This window comes from Muscardinus avellanarius, assembly GCF_963383645.1.
Source record: "Muscardinus avellanarius genome assembly, chromosome: 8".
In the NCBI taxonomy this organism is placed as follows: domain Eukaryota; kingdom Metazoa; phylum Chordata; class Mammalia; order Rodentia; family Gliridae; genus Muscardinus; species Muscardinus avellanarius.
In genome coordinates, this window is record NC_137794.1 from 65524218 (window position 1) to 65541376 (window position 17159).

The following is a 17159-nucleotide window of genomic DNA, read 5'->3' on the forward strand; positions in this document are numbered from 1 at the left end:
AATTAAGCATTAACTATCTCATTTTGGTCTAGGCATCTAAATAGTTTAGCACAAATTAGAATCCAACTGTGGGCTCCTTCTAAAGTCAACTGGAGCCACGTAATTGCTGGGAATGTAATGGGCTTATGAAGAGTTTCTGACTTTCTTGTGTGACCCCATTAATCTCACCAGGGTTTTCATTTACTCAAGAAAAGGAGGTCATCCTTGATTTCTCTGTTTCTAGGCCATCCAGGGTCACTTTCCCCATCAAAGAAGACAGAGGTGACAAAGACTCAACGTGTTATGTAGTGAACCTCACATTTTTATTACATTTACCTTATGATTTACTCAGAGGGTAAGGGAGCCCTCTTACCAAAGAGGCTGGCACTGATAGAACCATCTATCAGAAGTTGTTGGGCAAGCGAATAAATCATACGTTCTACAAGTCACACTGATTTAGGAGAATAGGATCTTTAATGTGCTACCTTTTATTTCTTTACTTGACTTATTGCAGGCAATCAGCATTATTAAAGGTACATTTCTTTCAACTGTTCTCACAGTTCAGATTTTTCATTAATTCACCTTTGGTGAGGTTTTCTTTAATTATATTGTTCTGATTCAAATATATGACTTAAATCCTTGTGCTGGTCTAGAATGGCTTCTAAGTTTTTGTACCATCTCCTCCTGTTCCTCTGAAAGACTTTAGAGAGCCTGTCCTCAGGTGGCCAAGCGGCCAGGGCTTGTGGGCTCAGAAGCTGGGAGCCCAGGTGCTCTGGAGCCCTGATGGAACCAGGAAATGACATTTGCTAACAGCAACCGGGTGGGTGGCCTGCCCAACTATGGAACATTTTTTATTATAGATGTTATATTCTTTCTAAATTTGGTCACTGCCCATCTTACTTTCAGAGAGCATATCTATAACAATTTTATCAAATATTTGGGTGGGGTTCTAAACCAGATTTCTTCTGATTATAATGGAAAAGTACTTTAAACAAGCCTCTGGCAATGGTCACTATCTATCCCACTCTGTGTAAACTATAACAGATTTAAAGGCACTGTTTTAAGATAGTGCATCACTAGTCATAAAATATGAAAAAGGAATAAAACAGATGGACTTAAGTATATTGCAAAGTGGGTTCAAGTTTAATAATGTCCTGATACATCACACTGAGCTCTAACAACAGGTTGATGAATTACAAATCCCCCTCCCCCCCAAACACACACCTGTGTTAGGTTACAGCACCCCTGGGCACATCTGCCTCCACAGCCCAAGGTGGATACTGCATTTTAAAACAAAAACCACATTGGAGGTACAGCTTAGTGACCAAGCCCTTGCTCTTAGCATGTGCAAAACCCAGGTTCCATCCCCAGCACAGCAAAAACTCCACGAAGAACCACCCCCCCAACCCTGCCCAAATGCCATGGCCCCTAGCTTCTGCCTTCTGACAGGGCTAGGCAGTGGGAGGACACTCTGGGAGGCGTGGCAGCTCCTGGGGAGAGTGGAGCCACTGTCTGTCCGGAGGAGAGCCCCTGGGGCTGGGGGAGGGGAGGAGCTGCCATCTGCTGGGTCCCTGCTTCGTTTTTTTTTTCCCTTCATTATATTCTCTTCCCTGTTATTACCCTTGACTTTAGGATACCGTATCTGTTACACGAACCTTATTTTTCTTTTCTATAACCTTGAAAAAGGGCATTTAAATGGCAAGCGAGATGAGGAATTCCTCTGGCAAAGAAAAGAACCTTAAGGGGGGAAAGCCTCTCTTATGTTTTTTTCTAGGAGGACAGGGTCAGAGGCCCCAAGGCTTGTGCAAACATCAAAGCCTTGCTTGAAAATCATAAAACACAGACTGGGATAGATTGGAATAGACTGCATCCTCCCGTTAAGTGTCTCTCCAAAGTTCAATCAGATGACATTGTAGATCCCTTCTTGACTTATGAAGGGAGGAGTCAGGGATTTCACTATGACAGAGTTGTGGGCAAGTGTGGGTCCACTTGCCATGTAGAGAAAACCTTGGAAGCAGAGCTGTGCACAGTACTTATTACTCCTGGTTTTTACCTTTTGAAATTTTTTTTTCTACAGGAATTGAACCCAGGGGCATTCTACCTCTGAGCTGTATCTCTAGTCCTTTTTTTTTTTTTTTTTTTTAATTTTGAAACAGGGTCTTGCTAAGTTGCTGGTCTCAAACCTGTTTCTTAGCTTCCCAAGTACTGGGATTATGGGCATGTGTCACCACACTTGGCTACTGGCCCTTACTTTTAAACTTACACATAGTGTTAAATCTGTAATCAACTTGACATTTAGGTAATATTGTATAAACTGGGGAGGGGAAGAGGGACGTTTTTCTTTTCTTTTTTTTTTTTTTTTTGTGGTACTGGGGAGGGAACCCAGGGACATTCTACCTCGGAGCTACACCTCAGCCCTAGTTTTTTATTCTTTATTTTGAAACAGGGTCTCACTGAGTTGCAAAGGGCCCCACTAAGTAGCTGAGGCTGGCTGCGAACCCTGACCCTCCTGTCTCAACCTCCCAAAATGCTGAGATTACAAGTGTGTAATCTCACGCCTGGCTCAAGAGGGATGTATTTCATAATTCAGAGCTAGAAGATTCTGACAGGAAGCATTGATCTGAGAATCAAACTAACAATAGACAATCATAAATCAGAAGAGATCAAAGCCAGATTTCCTACTCCTGACCTTCCATCCAACTTTCCAACCCTTCATGTAGCTTGGATGGGTCACCTTAAAGGGGGCATCTGGGCCTTTCCAAGGTCACACCGCCACCCCCAGCCTGAGCCCTGCCACCTGCCCGCCTGGTCATGTAGGCAATTCCCTAACCTCAGCCTCCATCACCTCAGACGTCAAACGATGACTGTGATACACATCTCAGACACTTGTGAAGAATAAGTGACAGCATCTGCAACTCAGCACATGGCCAACACATAAGGTGCCTTCAAGAAATGGCAGCTGTTCACCATTTTTAAAAAATTCCTGTGGCAACAGGAGGAGGTTTCCTGGGGGAGGAGGGGCAGGTAGTATGCCTGACCCCAGTGCTGGCTGCATGGCCATGCTGTTGGTGAAGATCCGGCAAACTGCATGCTATAAAACACTTGTGGCAAAATATATGTAACATGACATACATCACTTTTTACCATTTTTAGATGTAAAGTCGAAAGGTGGTAAGTACGTTTACATCGTATGGACACTGACATTTACACTGTTATATGCACCATTCCGCATGTACTTCAACAAAACAACCTACCTACACCTTTGCTAATGACGACAATGATAGTAATTAAAAGAAACCTCTGTGGCTCTGTAGACAGTGTCTTCTGATATCGAGAGGGGAGTTACTAGCCTCTCGTGGAGGTTTTTGTTCTTGCTGTTGAAAGGTGACATGTTCTCAGCCAGGGGACGTCCCAGGGAAGGGTGGGCTTTCCAAGAGGGTATTTTCAGGTTATAGGGCCCCTCTTCTTTCTGGGATACACGATAAGAGCAGGGCTGCTCTGGTCTCCCCATGCTCATCTTTCTGAGCAAGCCAAAGAGCCGGGAGATTCCTTCCTCCACTGCAGAATCCTGTTTGCTCAGGGAGCAGAGGAGACACAACTAAACTTGGTGGCATGGGATAAAGATCTTCCTGCTGTGCCAGCCCCTCAGCCCCCAGGTGGGATTCTTTCCCAACCACCAGAGCGCGCTCATAAGGAGCCCTGAGGTGCCTGCTTGCGGTGGGACACCACCATTTTCTTGGGAGCCTGGATTTTCCTGAAGGGCCCTCATCCATGCATGCTGCCTCGGTCTAATAGAGGTGATATATAAAGGTGGTCTACATTCCCTCATGGTCTACATTCCTCATTTAATACTTTATGGAAGTATTAAAGGTAGGGTTTTAGTGTCATTTTCAAACGTCCCCACTTCTTGTTTAACAGTTGTTCCTAGTGGTCCCACTCAAGGCCCGTGCCGTAGTCTTTCGTGAGTGAGTGAAATCACTTCTTTTTTCATCTCACGAAGATTGTCATGACAGGGAAATGCCTCCATGGGCCTTGCCCCCTGGAGTGTTTGGTAGTTGTGAAAAACAAATACCAAGATACCATGGTATCTTCTAAGATGCCCCTTAGACATACAGTGTCATGGTACTGCGTTGACTCTTCTCTCAAAATGACACTGTTATAAACCAGTGAGTGAATTTACCAAATGTTCTTTTAGCATTTCAGGTACCCAATCCTCCCACCCTAAACTTACGAGCTGTTCAATATTTGAAATTTTTCTCCTTTGTGGAAACTCAGGTCGTCTTCCGTTCGTGCTTCATAGTCATAAAGGGCCACAAAGAGCGTCACTCCTAACAAAACAAGGAGAGAGATTGTTACAGGGCAACCCAATTCCAAGAAACTAAGTCTTTGCTAAAAATCTCATCTTCAAAACCTACATTGAGTCAGCACTAATAACGTGATGAAGTGCTATAATTAAGGTGGGAAAACCAGCGCCTCGGGGCTGAATTTAAGCCTTGGCGGTTGTATGGGAGGATCATTATTTGATCTGACAGAAACGTGGAGTTGAAGGACTGCTTTCGGTTCACCTTTGAATCAGTCCTGGGGAAGAGACAGATATTAATGTCCTGTCCAGAACTAAAGGGCAGCAGCAGCATTAAGGTTCGCATTTGCAGGAATCTGCGGCGGCTGCCGGTCCCCTTCATCTCTCACACGTGCTCCTCCACTCTGGGCCCATGGTAAGTTCTGGGTAAATTGGATCGGTCTTTCTAGTAACGCAGAAGGTAATTCCTTCTGCAGCTTATTTAGAGAAGACTGTCATGTTCACCCCAACCGGAGGATGCAACGCCCTTGGCATCTCTGGTCACTTTGTAGCTTTCAGCTGCTCAGTCCTACTGCTGACAATACTTGCTGTCTTCTTTCTCCCTGTTCTCCTTCTACCTTGAGCTTACCTCTCCTCACAGTGTTTTTTTTTTTTTTTTTTTTTTTTTTGCTGTTGGTAACTGAATCCAGGGGTGTTCTATACTGAGATACATCCCCAGCCCTTTTTTAAAATTTTGAAGCAGGGTTTCACTAAGATACTATGTATTGGCCTCAAACCTGCGTTGGCTTCTATTCTGCTATGATCTTCCTGTTTCAGCCTCCCAAGTACTGAAATTCCAGGCTTGGACCTCTGTGCCTGGCTCCTTATACTGTCTTATAATACTCCCTCTTCCTTATGCCCATTCTGTGTCTTTTCATCTGGCTGACTCCCCAAGGAGGCCCATCCTGATTTGCAGAGGTTTGCTATCAACAGCAAAAAAATCTCCAGATTCCCCTTAGGCCCAGGACTTGCTTTATATAATAGGTATTCACCTCCTTGTACCTTCTCCTCCCCCTGAGTGTGGGCTGAACCTATTGACTTGCTTCTAACCAAGAGAATGCAAAGAGGTGATGGACATCTCTTGAGTGATCAGGTTTCAGAAGATGGTGACATCTGTCTTCCTAGAAGACTTTCTCTATTGCTCAGTTTATACATTCTGAAGAAGTGAGGTGCCATGTTGGTAAGGCCCACGTGACAGAACTGGCCAGCAGCCAGTGGCCTGAATTTCCACACGCGCTTGGAAGCAGATGGCTCTCAGGTGGACAGGGAGCCGAATAGAGCCTGGACTGCAGCCTGCAAGACACCTTGAGGCCGGGACCCCCCTGCTAAGTCATTCCTGGATTCCTGACTCACAGAAACTAAGATAAAAAAAAGTGTGTGTTGTTTTAAGCTGCTAAGTTTGGTGGGCATTTGCTATTCAAGATATCTTCCCATCCATTCCAAGTGGGACTTCCTGTAGGAGAGCTGCTGGTCAGATGGCCTGACCAGGCAAGTGGGGCTCATTTAGAAATTGCTTTCCTCTTTTTAGATTCCTCTGAAAGGTTAGACGACTGACTAGCTTAAAAAAATACATGGGCGCTTAAAAAAATACATGGGCGCTTCTAAGGTCATGTCTATTCTTACTTAATACTCTATTAACAGACTCCCTTCATTACATAATTTACAGACAGAGCCAAGCCAGCTCCACCGTGTGGAAGAGAGGGAAGGCCCATGAGGACCACACTCCTACTCGCTCTTGTGTCAGCCGACAGGTTCTCACCGACAGTTTTTGGGACTGAGGAAGGAATCAAAGGAAATTCTTGGCCGTAAGGGACCAAAAGCAGTGTTGGAAGAAAGTACCTGCATGTACAGCAAAACCAAATGATACAAGGCAAGAAAGTCTGCTAACACCTGGCGGTATTATGTTTAAAATTTCAACTTTTCTTTTTTTTTTGGTGGTACTGGGGTTCCTGGAAGCCCTTCTACCTCTGGGCTACACTCCCAAACCTACTTTATATTTTTATTTGGAAACAGGGTCTCTTAAGCCAGCGAGGCTGGCTCCGAACCAGCACGATCCTCCTGTCTCCGCCTCCCAAGCTCGGGGATTACAAGCGTGCGCCACCACGCCCGGCGTTAAAATTTCAACTTTTCTAAGGGAGAAGGTGCTTCTTAGACTGGTTGTTCCTGAATGCAGTGGTGTACACCGCATGTTCAAGGCAAGCGGTCCCCGCTAGTGACCTCAGCCCATGGTTACCTGCAGACTCAGGGGTTCACATGCAGCATTCATGAGTGAATGAACAGGGATGGTGCCTGCGTTAGTAGAATTTAGAGTCGGGGCTCATGCTTCTTACAGTGGAGATGTGTGTGTGTGTGTGTGTGTGTGTGTGTGTGTGTGTGTGTGTATGTGTGCATGTGTGTGTGTGCGTGTATGTGTGCGTGTGTGTGTGTATGTACATATGCACTTTGGCTCTTGTTTTCTTCTGCATCCTCCAGATACAGAGGGTCCAGACTGTCTGCCTACCTCCTTACTTCCTCTCTCTTTTCTAGGAATCTTCCAGAAGGCAGGAGGTATGGGCAAGCCTACCATCCCCAGGATGAAAAAGAAAGTTAGAGTTGCCCAGAACAGGGGTGAACATGGATGTTTTTTATTTTGGGCAGAGCATGATATGCTAGTTCAGGAGAAGTAGACAATGTCCAAAGCCTTGGGTCAGGTCCCTGGTACAACTATACTGCACATGTTGGGTGCAAAGAGGAAAAAGCCCTGCTAATGTCCCGGTAGGGCCAACTCCTCCAGTAAAAAGGCACAATGAATTATTCTATAAGGCAAAGACATCTGCTCCTGGATGAGCTGAGAGATGCTACATGCCTTTAAAATTTTGTAATAAAACAATTTTGGAACAAATAATGTCAAGTATCTAGTTACCATGGTTCACATACTGAGAAAGGATTTGGAAGGCTAAGGTACATGAGATAACTCACAAATATTTCAGAAAACATATGTCTGAGAATGTATGCCAGATATTTTACAAAGTATTAGCTAAGTCAGCAAATTCACATGGGACTAAATTGTAGCCTTGCAGTATGAAAGAAAATAAAACTCGAGAGGGAGAGAGATAGGGAGGGAGGGAGGGAAGGGGGTAGAAGGAGAGAGAGCAAGAGCGAGAGTGGGAGTAAAAAAGGAGAGTTTCTGAAAGATACCTAAATTCAATTTTTTAATTTTATTTTTATTTTTTGCAGTACTGGGGATTGAACCCAGGGGCATTCTTCTTCTGGGTTATACCCCTAGCCCTATTTTTTTTTCTTATTCTTTATTATGAAACAGGGCCTCACTGAGTTGTAGAAGTCCTCACTGAGTAGCTGAGGCTGGCTGTGAACCTGTAATTTTCTTGTTTCAGTCTCCCAAGTACTGAGATGACAAGTGTACACCACCACACCCGGCTCTAAGACTCAATTTTAAAAGATACATACAGAGAATAGAATAAAATAAAAACATATATGAAAAGACTTGTCAAGCCCATTACAGAGGGAGGAAGGTTAATCCCCCTTCTCCATGTCAAACGTATATGGAAAGATACATACATGTATCTCAGTCATACAGAATTTAATGGGAATATCAGAGAGAGGATTGGTGATGAGTGCTCAAAATACAGTGCTACCAAGTGACCCACTGGCCAGGAAGTGACAGGGGCTGAAGGTCAGGAAGAGGAGGAAAAGGGACTGCCCCCAGAAGTGGGAGGTAGTGTATTAAAAATACCTCGAGAATTCAGAATACACCCAGATCTAGTCCTGAAACTTATGATTCAAAAGATGCAGGGTGGGGATCAGGCAATTGAATTTTGAATGAGCGGCCCTGGCTATTGGCTCGCTGGCCAAGGTTGAGAGCCTGGGTCTAGTGCAGAGAATGCTGCAGCTGGCTCACCCATGCACACCCCTCACAGAGCAGCAGTGCGGCGTCCCCAGCCCTCCTGCTTCCCTGCCAGGCATTTTTATCTGCACATCAAGCTTTGGCTTGTTTTCATGGCCACTCACCTAACAGGGGATATCTGTGGAAACTGACTAGAATCTACAACCTTAAAGCTGTGGTTTAGCCAAGCACCGTGGTGGTGCCTGCCTATAATCCCAGTACCTGGGAGGCTGAGACAGGAAGATCACAGATTTGGGACCAGCCTCAGCAACTTAGTGAGGATCTTTACAACTCAGTGAGATTCTATTTCAAAATTAAAAAAAAAAAAAATAGGGCTGGGGATGTAGCTCAGAGGTAGAATGCCTCTGGGTCCAATCCTAGTAAAAAGCGCACGTGCGTGCGCACACACACACACACACACACACACACACACCCCACACCATACCACACCCCTCTGGTCAGAGGAAGCTGACTGCAGCATGATGTTTAGTTGCCAAAATACTGAGAGCAGCTGCCTCCCCTCTGCACCCTCAGTCCTGGGGATGGACCCTGGGGCTCACCCGTTCCTCCTCTTGTGCGCAAGGTCCCAGTGTGAGACGAAGAGTTCACACCCCCGAAGACGGTGAGCCCTTGGCCCCCCGCTGCGTGGAAGTTGTTGTAGTTGGGGATGGAGGTCACGCCGAAGCTGGGGTAGTGCTGAGGGGTGGGGTCTGTGCCATAGCGGTACCCGGAGCTCTGGTTCAGGCTGCCGTCCCTCTCCTCCGTCAGTTTTGTTGCTTCTTTATCCTTACATTGCACACAGCCCATTATCTAAATTCCTGCAGAAAACAGAAAGGAGGCACGTGAGTGTGCATCCCCCTAGGTGCTCACTACCAAAGCGGAGGCGTTTATCAAACTTACCCCCGGAGATTTCAGACCTATGGGAAACAGGAAGAAAAGCAGCGGCTAGAGTCGATGGTTAGGAGGAGTCTCAGATCCTCTGCTGCACAATCAAAATTTGTTCTCTGCGCACTTTGGAGAACAGGGTCATCATGGGGAATGGGGTCTGCTCCGCCGCAGTTTTCCCCAAATGAGGCCTGCGCCCCTTAACACTCTGTAATATCCCACAACCTGCCCAGACAGCCCAATAATACGTATTATGCTTTCCTTTATTCATCTCAAAAAATAATGTATGTGACAGATGAAGTGGCACACGCCGGTAATCCCAGAGTTTGGGAGGTTGAGACAGGACGATGGAAGGTTTGAGGACAGCCTCAGCAACCTAGTGAGACCCCCCGCAACTTGGCAAGACCCTGTTTTAAAATATAAGATAAAATAAAAATAGGGCTGGGGGTGTAGCTCAGAGGTAGAATGTCCTGGGTTCGATCCCCAGTAGAAAATAAATAGGTAGAATAAAATAAAAATGCTAAGCCAGGCATGGTGGCTCACGCTTATAATCCCAGCATTTGGGAGGCTGACACAGGAAGGTCGTGGTTTGCCGACAGCCTCAGCTACTTAGTGAGGCCCTTTGCTACTCAGTGAGACCCTGTTTCAAAATAAAGAATAAAAAAATAGGGCTGGGGGGGTGTAGCTCAGAGGTAGGATGCCCCTGGGTTCCATCCCTAGTACACAACAACAACAACAACAACAAGAACAACAAGTTTGCACTATAAAATGAGTCCAGAGCCTGGCGTGGTGGCACATGCTTGTAATCCCAGCGCTTGGGAGGCTGAGAAGGAGGACTGTACAGGTTTGACACCAGTCTCAGCTAGTTAGTGAGGCTCTCAGCAACTTAGTGAGACCCTATTTCCAAATAAAGTATAAAAAACAGGTCTGGGAGTATAGCCCGGAGGTAGAAAAGCCCCTGGGCTCCACCCCCAGTGCCCCCCCCCCACAAAAGAGTCCATACAATTCTAGAATAAAAACTTTCATCTTGGCAAAGGCAATCTAAAGGAAGGGGCTCAGGAAAAGTCAGAATACAGCCCCTAAACGACTTGTCAGACTTCTTCACTCATGGGTACCCATTCTCCAGGCACAAAATGATGATAAGTAGCAAAAGTTACTGAATGGAAAATCAAATTGGCAGAATCTAAGAGGTCCAGCTCTATTTGCAGGGTGTCAGGATAGCCTAGATTAACACAATCCTTTCAAGCTGCTAATTAACTTCTCAAATTTCCATTAGATTTTGACATCCTTCAGAAACATTTTGAAAAATCACTCCTGTGTTCTAGAGCTAGGGGTGAATTGAAATTTGGGTCAGCGCTTCCCTCTTCAAACCTACTTCTCCTGGGCTCCTTATCCCGGGAAATGGCACCGCCAAGTCCCAGTTGCTGAAGTGGGAGTCCTGAGAAGCATCCACATTCACTCCTCCTTGTTTATTTTTCACTCTTCCTGTCTCACACGCTGCTACTCAGACATGCCCAACTTTTCCTCAGAGATTCTATTTTTTCCCCACTCACGTTCAGGCCTTGGAACATGGCCTTGAATACTCTCTTCCCCTCCTCTTTGATATGCAACGAATCCCAGGCACATCCCAGTGAAGATACCACATCCTCCCCGCAAAGCCTTCTCCAATTCCCCACCCCACCCTCCAGGCTGAGATAATGCCTTTCCTAAGCCCTCCCATGGCATCTCAACTTCCCTCATCCTGCACCATATTAAAATGTGGTCTGTCCACTGCCTCATCACCCAGGGGACTTCAAGTTCCAGGAACGCAGGACCCTGTCCATTACCCTCATAGCTATAGTGCCCATGCCTGGTACACAAGAGATGTTCAGTAACTAACAATTGAATGAGTGAACACTTTGCAGCCCATTATGTTTCTCTTTTATCCTCTCTCTGCACCAAAAAGGCCAACCCTTCTTCCAGTGACTTATTTTCAGTAGTGTGCCCTTAATTTTCTAATCTGCCTTCATGGATGTGAGAAGTGAAGATGATTCAGAAGTACAAGGCAGGGTGGTTGAATGGTCCTACTTTGGGCTGGAGGCTGACGGTGGAGGGGGTGAGGCAGAATCTGCAGTGGAGGGCCCTGCCAAAACTCTGAAAAGCAGCTCATTTGGGACCAGAGAGTCAAATAAGAAATACATGACATCATGTGTAATATCACACAGCCCCTGGGAAGTCAGAGCTGGCCTAGGATGGGAAGAAATTTGAGGCCCTGAAGTTTTTAATCTTCTATCTTGCAAACCAATGGGAGTACTATTCTGACACTGCTGTCCTGCAGGGCCAGATCACAACAGCAATATCAGACTCTTCTAAAGCCCTCACATGGTGCAGCTTTTAAAAGGACTTATTGAACTGAATGTGAGTTCTTGAGAATGGGGATGTTTGCTGCCTACTGCCCAAGCTGAGGTCACCAAAACTAGAACAGATTTCCCCATAAATCATTTGAGATTAACTTACAGTATACTGTGTCCAACGTGCTTTCTAACTGATGGTAAATGAACGATTTTTTAAAAAAACACTAAGTGCAAAATATCTCCAAGGCATGATTTACTGAAGGCATTTCATCATTTGTTGTGGATATTGTTTCATCAGACTGATAAATATCTTGCTCAGTTTATATTAACTCTTTTCATGACAGAAAGTTGCTCTGAGCTTCCACAAAGATCACATAGAAAATATTCTTGTCTCAAGTGCTTCTTTTTTTTTTCCCCCAGAAAATTCATTGATATTCACTAGAGGATATGAACCTGAATCAATCACAGAATCAAAATCATTTTCATTAGTGGTTCTCAGCTAGGGGTGACTTTGTCACCCCTTCCCACCATGGGACATATGGGGCAATGTCTGGAGACCGACCTTCCTTCCTTCCTTCCTTCCTTCCTTCCTTCCTTCCTTCCTTCCTTCCTTCCTGTTTTTCTTTTCTTTTCTTTTTCTTTTGAAGTACTAGGGATGGAATCCAGGAGCTTTGTACCTTTGAGCGACACTCTCAGCCCTATTTTTGAGTCTTTTTATTTTTGAAACAGGGTCTCACTGAATTGTGAAGGGCCTTGCTAAATAGCTGAGGCTGTCTGAGAACTGAGATCCTCCCAGCCTCAGAATGCTGGGATTACAAGTGTTTGCTACCATGCCTGGCTTATCTGGAGACATTTCTGATTGTCATAACTGGGTGGCAAGAGGGGGGAATCTATTGGCCACTAGTGGGTAGAGGTCAAATGTCTAGTGGCCTAAATGTGCTACAATGCACAGAACAGCTTCCCACAACAAATAATTACCTGGCCCCAAATGTTAGTTGTGTCAAGGTTAGTAAATCTTGATTTACACACAGGAAATAATTCATACCTATATCTTGGAAATAGAATAACAGCTGCTGTCCTTATATAGTATAAGTATATGTAGTAGTAGTTCAGTGAATAAATAACAAAAACACCTAATCAAGATAATTTTGGAGGAAACAAACCTCTCTAATAGAAATAGGGTCTCACTAAGTAACTGAGGCTGGCCATGAATCTGTAATCCTCCTGTCTCAGCCTCCAAAGTACTGGCATTATAAGTGTGCACCACCAGGCCTGGCTATACATTTGAACTTTTGAGGTAAGTGATATTTCTGAGCTGGGTGTGGTGGCAATCCCAGTATTTGGGAAGCTGAGACAGGAGGATCAAAGGTTTGAGGCCAGCCTCAGCAATTTAGCAAGACTGTCAGCAACCTAGTGAGACTCTGTTTCAAAATAAAAATAAAGCTGGACATGGTGGTGCACGCTTGTAATCCCAGCATTCGGGAGGCTGAGACTAGAGGATGGTGGTTCACGGCCAGCCTCAGCTACTTAGTGAGGCCCTTTGCAACTTAGTGAGACCTTGTTTCAAAATAAAAATACAAAATAGGGCAGGGGGTGTAGCTTGGAGGCCAAATGCCCCTGGGCTCCATCCCTAGACCTGCAAAAATAAAATAAAATAAAATAAAATAATAAAAAAAGGGCTTGGGGTGTAGATCAGAGACAGAATGCCCCGGGGTCCAATTCCCAGTGCCACAAAGCAAAACACAAATAAAAAGCCCACAACACAACAAAATAAAAGCCAAAAAGTAACATTTCTGTATGAGATCTTGCTTATTCTCTTTTCTTTAGTGATACATATGAAGAAACAGAGATAAACCAGTAAATCAGGCTCAAGCCATTAAAAGTGAATCATAATGAACATATTTGTATAAGAAATTGTGGTCTTCTTCCTCCCACATGGGGCAGCTGCACAACTCATTCCAGGGAAGAGTCAGAGCAGCTCCTGATGGCCCTCAGCGTGGCCCCCAGCACAGCTCCCAGTGTGACCAGGCTCCTTGCCACCAGGCAAGCTTCTGGCATTCAGGTGAAAATAGCAATACCCTTATGGGTACAGTTACATGCTGGGGCTTTTCTGTCCAATGCTCTTGGTTCAACATGAACATGGGTGCAAGAATGCACCTGCTCCAGATCTGTGCGTAACTGGGAAGTCTGAATAATGCCATTCTGAAAGTTGGGCCCTGGAGTTACTCAGATTAGTAAAACATCACACACCATGAATTCAGGGCTAGAGTCCTGTGCATGTTGTCAGGCCTAAAAAAGCCGGCAGAAGAGCACATTAGCCGATGGGAACCTGCCCCTGCAGTCCACACGTGGACAAGAACAGCAAGGCCCCCTATTCTCCAATCCTTGCCAACTGGCCACCCACCTGGCCCTGTTTTTACTATGCAAACAAAACCCAATATACTTAATATTTCCTTAGTCCTGTGGATCTTTTCAAATTCACCAACAGCATCATGCAAGTGGGGAGGAATTAGCAGAATTACCCAGAATTCAAGGGTTGCCACACCCTGCTCAAGGCAGACATTAGCAACCCATCACCGCGCTTCCTGCAGCTCTGTCAGGGCTGGCTTCTGAGCCCTTTGCACAGCTCTTTAGTGATGGAAGCTGATCTAGAGGGTTGGGTCTATTTGCCATTATGGGCACAGAGTTCTTTGTCCCAGGGTGAATTGAACAAGCTCGCTCTTACTAATGCCACAGCCCCTGGTCCAGCCTGCCAGCTGCACATTAAACACAGGCAACCCTCACGTTTCCTTATAAGCCAATGAAAGAGCCATATTAGCGTGCTTGAGTTCCACTGGTACAGGACTTGTGACAAGATTCTGGGTGGGTGCAAGAGCGGAATACCAGGAAGGGACTTGTGACAAGATTCTGGGTGGGTGCAAGAGCGGAATACCAGGAAGGGAAAAGGTCGCTGGCAGGCTCCTGCACAAGCAGATTACCTTCTGTTGAGAGATTCTTACAGAGGAGGGGTGACAGGAACAGGGAAGGTGAAAGTGACAACCAGCCATGGTGATTTCTGCAGCATCAGCGCTTCTAGTCAGAAACCAGCCCAGGTGGGTGGAGAAGCAACGGCCCAGGCTGACTAGCCACCGCTGCTCCAGACAGCCCAGCAGGTGGCCCAGGCTTTGGAGAAAGATGGATGGGCAAAGCCACGCAGGGCCAGTACTTAAAAGTGGCAAGTCCTCTGGCGTTTCTATCCCCTAACCCTTTGGCTCTGGTCTCCCCTGTAACTGGGTGAGAATCATAATGGAAGTTAAAAAAAAGAAAAAAAAAAAAGGGAGGCACTGAACCAAGAACCTAAAAACCAAGTCCAAGGGAGGGAGCTGGGTGGGGAAGCCCACCAAGTGCTGTGGGCGTGAACGTCACTATCACTAAGAGTCACATTATGATGTGACTCTACAACGCACCAATAAAAGTGTATATATATATGAAACCAAATACAAGACAGACAGGCACATTTGAAAGAAGAATTTAAAACTGAGTTATAGAGCGACTGCAGTTTTGCACTTCTCTGCAAGAAAGACAAAATGGGCAGCTTCCAGCAATAGCAGGAGGAGAGGATAAGACGTGGCGGGGGCATGTCAGAAATGAGCTGACTTTGGGATAGATGGTTCATGGCAGGGGGCTCTATATCCTTGTAAAATTGCAAACACCCACACGCATCAACCCGAGGAAAGCAAATCCCTTGAAAACCCAGAGAGACCTTTTCTGAGTTTTGACCATGTAACTGCTGCAGCAGGACCTTTAGAGACAGTTGAACACCATGAAGCTAGCAACAGGAATTGGGCCACAGAACCTGCCACCCAAATTTCCAATTTCCTAGCATCTTTTGATCCTTTGCAACAGGGCTTTCCTCCTTTGTAGGTCAAAGGGTCAGCAGATCCTGGCGGCCCATAGGTGAGTGCAGGCAGTATGGTTTCTTGGGGACAGTCAGGACAGAAGGGCCAGGAATGCCAAGAAAGGCAGGACAGAAAGCAAGACAGTGCTGACCTCTGTGGGAAGCACAGGCACTCCCCAAGGTCCTGTGGCAAGGAAAAAGACGCAGCTGATCGACACTGTGCAGATGTGAAAACCTGAGAGCTGAACCACACGTGGCACTGGTGCTAGGACCAGCCAGGGGCCCCAGCCCAGCCATGGAAAAAGGGCATGTAGGGCTCTGCCCATGGGGGAAAAGCTCCCTTTGCTGCCAGCCAGAGGGACGGAATGAAAACATGTGTCTTGTGAAGACTACGTTGAGGGAGTCAGATTTCTGAGCTGCCCTCAAGATCCCTGCCCTGGCTGAACATGTCCTGTATGATCTCTGGGACTTGCGAGTGATGGGACAGCTGCTCCTGTGACTAGGTTAAACTGGCCCAGTTGACTTGAAGAAAGGGAGATCGTTTCAGGTGGACTGACCTAATTCAGTGAGTCGATGAAAGGGCACAGACAGCTCTTCCTGGAGATGTAGATTTGAAGCGTGAGAGGTGTTCAAAGGGAGGGATCTTTTCACTGCAGTCTTAAAGATGGAGGTGTTGTGTGCTCAGACACAAGGTGGCCTCTGGGAGCTGAGAACAACTCATAGCTGGCAGAAAGCAAGGAAATGGTTGGTGCTATAACCACAGGATCTGATTTTGGCCAAGAGCCTGAATGAGGCCAGAAATGGGTTCTTCCCTTGTGATACTCCAGATGACAACACAGCCAGCCAGTTGGTTTCAGCTTCCACGAGCAGAGAACATATAAGGCCAGGCCTGGGCTCACGGCCCGCAGAATCATGAGTAACAAGTGAATGCTGTTTTAAGACACTAAGTTTACGGTGCTTTGTTATGCAGTAGTAGAAAATGAACACGTATTTAGGTGGGATGGGGCACCATGGAGATGAAGGTGCTAATCTTGGCAGCGATGACCAGTATTTAAAGAGTGCTCACTGCAGACCAAGCACCAAGCTGTGCATGGGAACGTGGCATCTCACTAAACTCTCATAATGAACCTTAAACACAGGTGTTGCTATTTTCTTGCACCTACAAGGGAAGAGTAGAGTCTGGGGAATGTGTCCAGAGATAAGTAAGTGGTAGAGATGGGTGTGAAACTAGCTATGAGTCCACAGCTAGCACACAGAGCTTCTGTACCAGAGTAGCCTCCTACATCCTGGCCAGCCCATGCAAGGCTGAGGGGTAAGGATGGGAGGGTGTTGAGAGAAAGCCCATGGAAGGACCCTGGTTCCACAAGGCTCACCTTCATGTGCATACCTAGCAGAGGCCTTGGTTTCAAGGACTAGGCCTGGCACCCCATTCCCACTCCACCCCGACAGTGGATTCTATGGAAGCACAGGAACTGTGCTAGGTGTGATATATTGCCTCCTCCTTGGTATGGTTTGGCATCTTAAAAATGTTTGAGCCAATGACTCTAAAGCCCTCAATTTACTGATCTCTCCTAGTCATGGCAAGGAGATTTATATATATCCCAAAGGAGTTGGCATCAGTTTCTTTAGTGTAAAAAAGTTATCATTTTGCATTTAAAATACTATTCACGTTTCAGGTGAAACTTTCTGGAACATATTTACTGCATGAACTCAGTCATATCAAATGCTCTCCCCAGGCATAAAATAAAAGATTTCTACTCTTGGTAGAGTCTTGTGAGGAAGACTCCCCCCACCAAACACAAGTCACAAAAAGTACAGTGAGCCAGGCATGATGGTGCACACCTGTAATCTCAATACTTGGGA

The 17159-nt window shown here is 45.9% G+C and overlaps 1 protein-coding gene across 1 annotated transcript in view; it reads right to left on the reverse strand.

The window, feature by feature from the left end:
• Nucleotides 1–17159, reverse strand: part of FYN (FYN proto-oncogene, Src family tyrosine kinase) — a gene marked incomplete at its 3' end in the record, with an annotated part of 135176 nt that overhangs the window by 50609 nt on the left and 67408 nt on the right. The window contains exons 2-3 of the mRNA XM_080699813.1: nucleotides 8762–9019; nucleotides 4211–4307 (exon numbers count right to left, since the gene is read on the reverse strand). Coding sequence (XP_080555939.1) covers nucleotides 4211–4307; nucleotides 8762–9008 — 344 coding nt within the window. The 5' untranslated portion in view covers nucleotides 9009–9019. The remainder of the gene's footprint in view (nucleotides 1–4210; nucleotides 4308–8761; nucleotides 9020–17159) is intronic.